Source organism: Coregonus lavaretus, assembly GCF_964263955.1.
Source record: "Coregonus lavaretus genome assembly, chromosome: 11".
NCBI classification, from domain to species: Eukaryota; Metazoa; Chordata; class Actinopteri; order Salmoniformes; family Salmonidae; genus Coregonus; species Coregonus lavaretus.
The window spans coordinates 2,512,009-2,522,380 of record NC_139998.1 but is presented as its reverse complement, the minus strand read 5'-3'; the positions used below and the strand labels follow the sequence as shown (position 1 = coordinate 2,522,380).

General features: G+C 43.8%; 1 protein-coding gene across 1 annotated transcript in view; it reads left to right on the top strand.

Moving 5' to 3' along the window:
* Positions 1-237: 237 nt before the first annotated feature.
* The window catches only part of LOC311137164 (PHD finger protein 21A-like), a gene marked incomplete at its 5' end in the record, with an annotated part of 45,483 nt that continues 35,348 nt past the window's right edge, over positions 238-10,372 (top strand). The window contains 3 exons of the mRNA XM_084171515.1: positions 238-279; positions 4,433-4,531; positions 9,090-9,122. Of these exons, the coding sequence (XP_084027641.1) occupies positions 238-279; positions 4,433-4,531; positions 9,090-9,122 (174 nt within the window). The remainder of the gene's footprint in view (positions 280-4,432; positions 4,532-9,089; positions 9,123-10,372) is intronic.

The following is a 10,372-nucleotide window of genomic DNA, read 5'->3' as shown; positions in this document are numbered from 1 at the left end:
CCTCTTTGTCAGGGTCGTGTTCATTAGGCACCAAACGGGGGGAAATGGACTGCAACAGGGGAGGGACTTCTTGGACTTAAGAAATGCTCATTTTTGTTTTCTGTTCCGAAACGTTTGAAGACGTGTGCCCTAAGAGAAATAACCAATTTAGTTTTGTTACTGAAAGGTGAATTGTTTCTTACGGTTGGAGTAAAGGTCAGTTACCGTGGTTTCTTTTTTGCGTACAGCGGCTCTTTAATGCTTCAATTGGATGGTATTCAACCTGGAGACGGTGTGAAGGTAAGAGCTGGAGTTAATTAGCACATTCCTTCACTATTTTTACCATTCACAAGGTTACAACATTCAGCCTTTTGTACGTCCAAGGCTTTGTTGATAAATATCCTAAAAGACTCAAACAAAAAGTTAATAGCTGTTGTTTCAGGCCGTTTGACTCATAACCTTGCTTTTTTGCCAGGATGTACAATGCATTCGGAAAGTATTCAGACCACTTGACTTTTTCCACATTTTGTTACGTTACAGCCTTATTCTAAAATTGATTACATTGTTGTTTTTTCCTCATCAATCTACACACAATACCCCATAATGGCAAAGCAAAAACAGGTTTTTATAAAAAATATTTACATAAGTATTCAGACCCTTTACTCAGTACCTTTGGCAGCGATTACAGCCTTGAGTCTTCTTGGGTATGACGCTACAAGCTTGGCACACCTGTATTTGGGGAGTTTCTCCCATTCTTCTCTGCAGATCCTCTCAAGCTCTGTCAGGTTGGAGGGGGAGCATCGCTGCACAGCTATTTTCAGGTCTCTCCAGAGATGTTTGATCAGGTTAAAGTCCGGGCTCTGGCTGGGCCATTCAAGGACATTCAGAGACTTGTCCTGAAGCCACTCCTGCGTTGTCTTGGCTGTGTGCTTAGGCTCGTTGTCCTGTTGGAAGGTGAACCTTCGCCCCGGTCAGGTCCTGAGCACTCTGGAGCAGGTTTTCATCAAGGATCTCTCTGTACTTTTCTCCGTTCATCTTTCACTCGATCCTGACTAGTCTCCCAGTCCCTGCCGCTGAAAAACATCCCCACAGCATGATGCTGCCACCACCATGCTTCACCGTAGGGATGGTGCCAGTTTTCCTCCAGACGTGACGCTTGGCATTCAGGCCAAAGAGTTCAATCTTGGTTTCATCAGACCAGAGAATCTTGTTTCTCATTGTCTGAGAGTCCTTTAGGTGCCTTTTGGCAAACTCCAAGCGGGCTGTCATGTGCCTTTTACTGAGGAGTGGCTTCCGTCTGGCCACTCTACCATAAAGGCCTGATTGGTGAAGCGCTGCAGAGATGGTTGTCCTTCTGGAAGGTTCTCCCATCTCCACAGAGGATCTCTGGAGCTCTGTCAGTGACCATTGGGTTGTTGGTCACCTCCCTGACCAAGGCCCTTCTCCCCCGATTGCTCAGTTTGGCCGGGCGGCCAGCTCTAGGAAGAGTCTTGGTGGTTCCAAACTTCTTCCATTTAAAAATGATGGAGGCCACTGTGTTCTTGGGGACCTTCAATGCATGCTGACATTTGTTGGTACCCTTCCCCAGATCTGTGCCTCAACATGATCCTGTCTCGGAGCTCTACGGACAATTTTTTCGACCTCATGGCTTGGTTATTACTCTGAAATGCACTGTCAACTGTGGAACCTTTATATAGACAAGTGTTTGCCTTTCCAAATCAAACCAAATCAAATGTTATTTGTCACATACACGTGTTTAGCAGATGTTATAGCGGGTGTAGCGAAATGCTTGTGCTTCTTGCTCCGACAGTGCAGTAATATCTAACAATTTCCCAACATGTACCCAATACACACAAAACTAGTAAGGAATGGGATTTAAGAATGTATACATATATGGACAAGCAACGACAGAGCGGCATGGACTATGGTACAGTAGAATATTATAGAATGCAGTATATACATACAGTGGGGAAAAAAGTTTTTAGTCAGCCACCAATTGTGCAAGTTCTCCCACTTAAAAAGATGAGAGGCCTGTAATTTTCATCATAGGTACACGTCAACTATGACAGACAAAATGAGATTTTTTTTCTCCAGAAAATCACATTGTAGGATTTTTTATGAATTTATTTGCAAATTATGGTGGAAAATAAGTATTTGGTCAATAACAAAAGTTTCTCAATACTTTGTTATATACCCTTTGTTGGCAATGACACAGGTCAAACGTTTTCTGTAAGTCTTCACAAGGTTTTCACACACTGTTGCTGGTATTTTGGCCCATTCCTCCATGCAGATCTCCTCTAGAGCAGTGATGTTTTGGGGCTGTCGCTGGGCAACACGGACTTTCAACTCCCTCCAAAGATTTTCTATGGGGTTGAGATCTGGAGACTGGCTAGGCCACTCCAGGACCTTGAAATGCTTCTTACGAAGCCACTCCTTCGTTGCCCGGGCGGTGTGTTTGGGATCATTGTCATGCTGAAAGACCCAGCCACGTTTCATCTTCAATGCCCTTGCTGATGGAAGGAGGTTTTCACTCAAAATCTCACGATACATGGCCCCATTCATTCTTTCCTTTACACGGATCAGTCGTCCTGGTCCCTTTGCAGAAAAACAGCCCCAAAGCATGATGTTTCCACCCCCATGCTTCACAGTAGGTATGGTGTTCTTTGGATGCAACTCAGCATTCTTTGTCCTCCAAACACGACGAGTTGACTTTTTACCAAAAGGTTATATTTTGGTTTCATCTGACCATATGACATTCTCCCAATCCTCTTCTGGATCATCCAAATGCACTCTAGCAAACTTCAGACGGGCCTGGACATGTACTGGCTTAAGCAGGGGGACACGTCTGGCACTGCAGGATTTGAGTCCCTGGCGGCGTAGTGTGTTACTGATGGTAGGCTTTGTTACTTTGGTCCCAGCTCTCTGCAGGTCATTCACTAGGTCCCCCCGTGTGGTTCTGGGATTTTTGCTCACCGTTCTTGTGATCATTTTGACCCCACGGGGTGAGATCTTGCGTGGAGCCCCAGATCGAGGGAGATTATCAGTGGTCTTGTATGTCTTCCATTTCCTAATAATTGCTCCCACAGTTGATTTCTTCAAACCAAGCTGCTTACCTATTGCAGATTCAGTCTTCTCAGCCTGGTGCAGGTCTACAATTTTGTTTCTGGTGTCCTTTGACAGCTCTTTGGTCTTGGCCATAATGGAGTTTGGAGTGTGACTGTTTGAGGTTGTGGACAGGTGTATTTTATACTGATAACAAGTTCAAACAGGTGCCATTAATACAGGTAATGAGTGGACAACAGAGGAGCCTCTTAAAGAAGTTACAGGTCTGTGAGAGCCAGAAATCTTGCTTGTTTGTAGGTGACCAAATACTTATTTTCCACCATAATTTGCAAATAAATTCATAAAGTTTTTAAGTGGGAGAACTTGCACAATTGGTGGCTGACTAAATACTTTTTTTCCCCACTGTATGAGATGAGTAGTGCAAGATATGTAAACATTATTAAAGTGACTAGTGTTCCATTTCTTAAAGTGGCCAGTGATTTCAATAGGCAGCAGCAGCCTCTAATGTGCTAGTGATGGCTATTTAACAGTCTGATTGCCTTGAGATAGAAGCTGTTTTTCATTCTCTCGGTCCCAGCTTTGATGCACCTGTACTGACCTCGCTTTCTGGATGATAGCGGGGTGAACAGGCAGTGGCTCGGGTGGTTGATGTCCTTGATGATCTTTTTGGCCTTCCTGTGACATCGGATGTTGTATGTGTCTTGGAGGTCGGGTAGTTTGCCCCCGGTAATGCGTTCGGCAGACCGCACCACCCTCCAATCAATTATGTTTACCACAGGTGGACTCCAATCAAGTTGTAGAAACATCTCAAGGATGATCAATGGAAACAGGATTCACCTGAGCTCAATTTTGAGTCTCCTAGCAAAGGTCTGAATACTTAAGTAAATAAGGTATTTCTGTGTTTTTTTTGTAAATTAATGTAAAAAAAAAAATTAACGGTTTTTCCTTTGTCATTATGGGGTATTGTGTGTAGATTGAGGAAAATAATTAATAATTCAATCAATTTTATAATAAGGCTGTAACATAACAAAATGTGGAAAAAGGGAAGGGGTCTGAATACTTTCCGAATGCACTTTATTCCCTTCAGGTCTTATGTGATGTACTGTACTCAATGGACATAATTCTTTAACATGCAGACTGTAGAGTATAAAACCAAGCCATGCTTATCACCTCCTGAATATTATGTTCCGAATTGGATGGGGACAGTGTAATTGTTTGAACTCCGCATATTGACAACAAAATGGTTGCCATCATGGATTGTTTGACAGAGCATTGGAAATGTTGAATATTCTCTGGTTGCTATGACTGCAAGCTTGAATCCACTGATTCAACTGTGATAATTAAAGTTTATTAAAATTAAATGTTTTTCCCCATTCTTCTCTGTACACAGGCTGAAAGTTCCCCCGGACTGACTGGCACACTGACTGGCTCAATGATGGAATTACAAACGTTACAGGAGGCCCTGAAAGTGGAAATACAAGTCCATCAGGTAGGAGGAAAACATCCCTAGGTGTTCCGTTGTTTTGTTCTGTTCATCCGCTCAGTGTTCAGGCTCTTTGTTACGCCTGCAAATGATGACAAAGTACTCTAATCAACTGGGCTAACTGTCAAAAGTTCAGTCACAGCTATTATGACGAGTGCTATCAAATAAAGTAAAAATGTATTTTTAGCAGGTGTTATGGTGGGTGCAGCGAAATTCTTATGTTCCTATTAATCAATGCAGTAAATGTCCAACAAGCACACAATAATGAAAAATAAAAAATGATACAAATGTTGTACAGCATTAGATATATAAATAGTATGTAAACATTATTAAAGTGACCAGTGTTCAATGACAATGTACATAGGGCAGCAGTCCCTAAGGTGCAGGGTAGAGTAGCCGGCTAGTTTTGTCTGTTTAACAGTCTGATGGCCTAGGGATAGAAGCTGTTTATGTACTGTCTTCGCCTTCTAGATGGTAGTGGGGTGAACAGTCCTTGATGATCTTCTTGACCTTCCTGTGACACCGGGTGCTGTAGATGTCCTGGAGGGCAGGCAGTGTGCCCCCGATGGTGCGTTGGGCAGCCCTGCGGTTGCAGACGGAGCAATTGCTGTACTAGGTGGTGATACAGCCCAACAGTTCTGTAGAACTGGGCCAAGCCACATTTCTTCAGCCTCCTGAACTTGGAGGCGCTGTTGCTCCTTCTTCACCACACTTTGTGTGAATGGACCATTTCAAGTCTTCAGTGATGTGCACGCAGAGGAACTTGAAGCTTTTGACCCTCTCCACTGCGGCCCCGTCTATGTGGATGGGGGCGTGCTCTCTCTGCTGTCTCCTGTAGTCCACAATCAGATCCTTTGTTTTGTTGACGATGAGGGTGAGGTTATTTTCCTGGCACCACTCCGCCAAGGCACTCACCTCATCCCTGTAGGCTGTCTCGTCGTTGTTTGTAATCAGGCCTTCCACTGTTGCGTCGTCAGCAAACTTGATGACTTGAGTTGGAGATGTGCGTGGCCACGCAGTCATGGGTGAACAGGGAGTACTGAGCGCTCACCCTTGTGGGCCCCCGTGTTGAGGATCAGCGTGGCGAAGGTATTGTTGTCTACCTTCACCAACTGGGGTCTGCCCGTCGGGAAGTCCAGGACCCAGTTGGACAGGGAGGTGTTCAGACCCAGGGCCCTGAGCTTAGTAATGAGCTTGGAGGGCACTATGGTGTTGAAGGCTGAGCTGTAGTCAATGAACAGCATTCTTACATAGGTATTCCTCTTGTCCAAGTGGGAATAGGGCAGTGTGCAGTGCAATGGCGATTGCGTCGTCCGTGAATCTGTGGGGGCGGTATGCAAATTGTAGTGGGTCTAGGGTGTAGGGTATGGTGGAGATTATATGATTCTTAACTATCCTCTCAAAGCACTTCATGATGACAGGAGTGAGTGCTACGAGGCGATAGTCATTTAGTTTGGTTACCTTTGCTTTCTTGTGTACAGGAACGATGGTGGACGTCTTGAAGCAAGTGGGGACAACAGAATGGAATAGTGAGAAATTGCCAACTGGTCTGGGCAAGCTCTGAGGACACTGCTTGGGATGCAGTCTGGGCCGGCAGCCTTGCGAGGGTTAACTTGCTTAAATGTCTTACTTGCTTCGGCCACGGAGATTAGGAGTATACAGTCCTCGTGAGCGGAGGGGGTCCACATCGGCGGCTCGGTGTTGTTTTCCTCGAAGCGGCGAAGCAGGTGTTTAGCTTGTCTGGAAGCGAGGCGTGGTGTCCACGACGTGGCTGGCTTTCCCGTTATAATCCATGATTGTCTGGAGTCGCTGCCACATGCGTCTCGTCTGAGCTGTTGAATTACGACTCCACTTTGTCTCTGTACTGACGTTCTGCCTCTTTGATTGCCTTACGGAGGTCATAGTTGGTCTGTTTGTAAAAGTCAATTTTCCCAGTCACTTTGCAGTGGTTTGCATTTTTAGTTTTGCGCGAATGCTACAATCTATCCATGGTTTCTGAAATGGTTACCTTTTCATCATCACAGTAGGATCAACTTCCGCTATGCACTTCCTGATGAACCCAGTCACCGAGTCAGTGTACAGTGAGGGAAACAAGTATTTGATCCCCTGCTGATTTTGTACGTTTGCCCACTGACAAAGAAATTATCAGTCTATAATTTTAATGGAAGGTTTATTTGAACAGTGAGAGACAGAATAACAACAAAAAAATCCAGAAAAACGCATGTCAAAAATGTTATAAATTGATTTGCATTTTATTGAGGGAAATAAGTATTTGACCCCCTCTCAATCAGAAAGATTTCTGGGTCCCAGGTGTCTTTATACAGGTAACGAGCAGAGATTAGGAGCACACTCATAAAGGGAGTGCCCCTTAATCAGTTTGTTACCTGTATAAAAGACACCTGTCCACAGAAGCAATCAATCAATCAGATTCCAAACTCTCCACCATGGCCAAGACCAAAGAGCTCTCCAAGGATGTCAGGGACAAGATTGTAGACCTACACAAGGTTGGAATGGGCTACAAGACCATCGCCAAGCAGCTTGGTGAGAAGGGGACAACAGTTGGTGCGATTATTCGCAAATGGAAGAAACACAAAATAACTGTCAATCTCCCTCGGCCTGGGGCTCCATGCAAGATCTCACCTCGTGGAGTTGCAATAATCATGAGAACGGTGAGGAATCAGCCCAGAACTACACAGGAGGATCTTGTCAATGATCTCAAGGCAGCTGGGACCATAGTCACCAAGAAAACAATTGGTAACACACTACGCCGTGAAGGACTGAAATCCTGCAGCGCCCGCAATGTCCCCCTGCTCAAGAAAGCACATATACAGGCCTGTCTGAAGTTTGCCAATGAACATCTGAATGATTCAGAGGAGAACTGGGTGAAAGTGTTGTGGTCAGATGAGACCAAAATGGAGCTCTTTGGCATCAACTCAACTCGCCGTGTTTGGAGGAGGAGGAATGCTGCCTATGACCCCAAGAACACCATCCCCACTGTCAAACATGGAGGTGGAAACATTATGCTTTGGGGGTGTTTTTCTGCTAAGGGGACAGGGCAACTTCACCGCATCAAAGGGACGATGGACGGGGCCTGAAGGTTCGAGTTGCCAAACGTCAGCCTCGAAACCTTAATGACTTGGAGAAGATCTGCAAAGAGGAGTGGGACAAAATCCCTCCTGAGATGTGTGCAAACCTGGTGGCCAACTAAAAGAAACATCTGACCTCTGTGATTGCCAACAAGGGTTTTGCCACCAAGTACTAAGTCATGTTTTGCAGAGGGGTCAAATACTTATTTCCCTCATTAAAATGCAAATCAATTTATAACATTTTTGACATGTTTTTCTGGATTTATTTGTTGTTATTCTGTCTCTCACTGTTCAAATTAACCTACCATTAAAATTATAGACTGATCATATCTTTGTCAGTGGGCAAACGTACAAAATCAGCAGGGGATCAAATACTTTTTTCCCTCACTGTATAAGTTTGAGAAGATCCACTGAAGACCATTGCATTATGGGGCGAATCCTAACTTCCACTTACAGTGCATTCGGGAAAGTATTCATACTCCTTCACTTTCTCCACATTTTGTTATGTTACAGCCTTATTCTAAAATGTATTAAATAAAAATAAATCCTCATCAATCTACACATAATGACAAAGCGAAAACAGGTTTTTAGATTTTTTTTGCAAATGTATTAAAAATAAAAAAGCGATACCTTATTTACATAATTATTCAGACCCTTTGCTATGAGATTCGAAATTGAGCTCAGGTGCATCCTGTTTCCATTGATCATCATTGATGTTTCTACAACTTGATTGGCGTCCACCTGTGGTAAATTCAATTGATTGGACATGATTTGGAAAGGCACACACCTGTCTATATAAGGTCCCACAGTTGACCGTGCATGTCAGAGTATGTAAAATGTATGGATATGTAATTTATATGTAAGAAGTCACATTTCAGTATTTATAAAGTCATCCTAATCAAATATTCAAATTATATAATAATCATATACTATAATTATGAAAATATGAAGGGTTGTATATGCTATTCAGTGTTAACCTCCCGAGTGGCGCAGTGGTCTAAGGCACTGCATCGCAGTGCTAACTGTGCCACTAGAGATCCTGGTTCGAATCCAGGCTCTGTCGTAGCCGGCCGCGACCGGGAGACATGGGGCGGCGCACAATTGGCCCAGCGTCGTCCAAGGTAGGGGAGGGTTTGGCCGGCAGAGATGGCGTTTGCAATGCCAGGGTTGTGGGTTCGATTCCCATGGGGGGCCGGTATGATTTAAAAAAAAATATATATATATTAATGTATGCACTCACTAACTGTAAGTCGCTCTGGATAAGAGCGTCTGCTAAATGACTAAAATGTAAATGTTATGCTGAGACTGAATGACGGCCACTGTCACAATTAGGTATGGGACAGGTGCACTGGATTCAATACAGTTTAATGTTTTGCCTTTAGGTGTCACTGTCTACAGGCTGTAGTAGAGTCTTGTGTAATGTCCCTGAATAAATTTGTTATCCTACCCACATTTATCCTTATCTTTTTCTTCTACAGAACCTGGTCACCCAGATGAAACAGGACCCACAGGTAAAGACAATTTAGGTTAATAATTGTTTGGTTTTGTTTGTTTTCAGTAGACTGATGGTGCCGATAGATGGCGCCGATAGACATTGCAGCTCTGTTTCTAGCTCCTAAGCAACTTTGCACTATTGAACAAAAAAAAACATGTTATTTCTTACATTATTAGCCCAGAACGTTTTTTTGCGTTATTACATACAGCCGGAAATAACTTTTGGATATCAGAGCGGCGGTAACTCGCCAGCATTCCGACCAGAAATACGACTTTCCCGAATTGGATCCTTTGTTCGTACCCCCTAGGGCAATTGAACTTATCCCCAAGGCTGCTCCAAGACGCCGCCGGCAGAGAAGAGGTATTCGGAATGAACTTCTATTCCGACTCATAATGCGAGCCCACCATCCACCGCTTCCGATTATATTACTTGCTAATGTTCATTTCCTGGACAATAAAGTAGACAAGCTCAGGGCGAGGATCTCCTTCCAGAGAGACATCAGGGACTGTAACATACTCTGTTTCACGGAATCATGGCTCTCTCCGGATATACTGTCCCCATCCATACAGCAGCTGGGTTCTCAGTACATAGTGCAGATAAGATTAAAGAACTCTCTGGGAAGAAGAAAGGCGGAGGTGTATGTTTCATGATTAACCTTTTCACACGTACCAACAAACGGGTGTGATCATTCTACAGTGGTCCCTGCAGCGTACGCTTAAACCGGTGTGATTAGAACGCTTATTTAGAACGTCCAGTTTTGATTGACGCAACAGTCAGCATTTGAGCCAGCCACACTGTTTTTTCACAAACATTTTGCACAAACACAGTCCTTACAAAGTTATGTCCTGAATGTGACCAGTTTATTTTTGGATGCAATGTTCAGACATTCACAGAAGTAGCGACAGCATACGCAATCATCCAAACCGGAAAATGTAGGCTACATTAGTCCTAGCGCTAACTGAGGAAAGATTGACGTAACACAAGCAGTCATATTTAGAGAACTCTCGGCTGATAAAAACCACAATATGAATTAGCTAATAGCAATTACTATTTATAAGTCATCACATCACGGGTGAGCTCAACATTGATCGAAATAATTGAGTAAAACACTTTCTAGAAATCGAAAGTAATCCGGCGATGGGTAGTTTGTGCGCGCCACCATGTTTGTTTTTCCACGTCAACCAAAGATAATAAGAGGAGACGATGAGTTTGTTCTGTTTGCAGTATGCATGTTGAAGGGGGTGTGTCATCTACAATCATTCACTT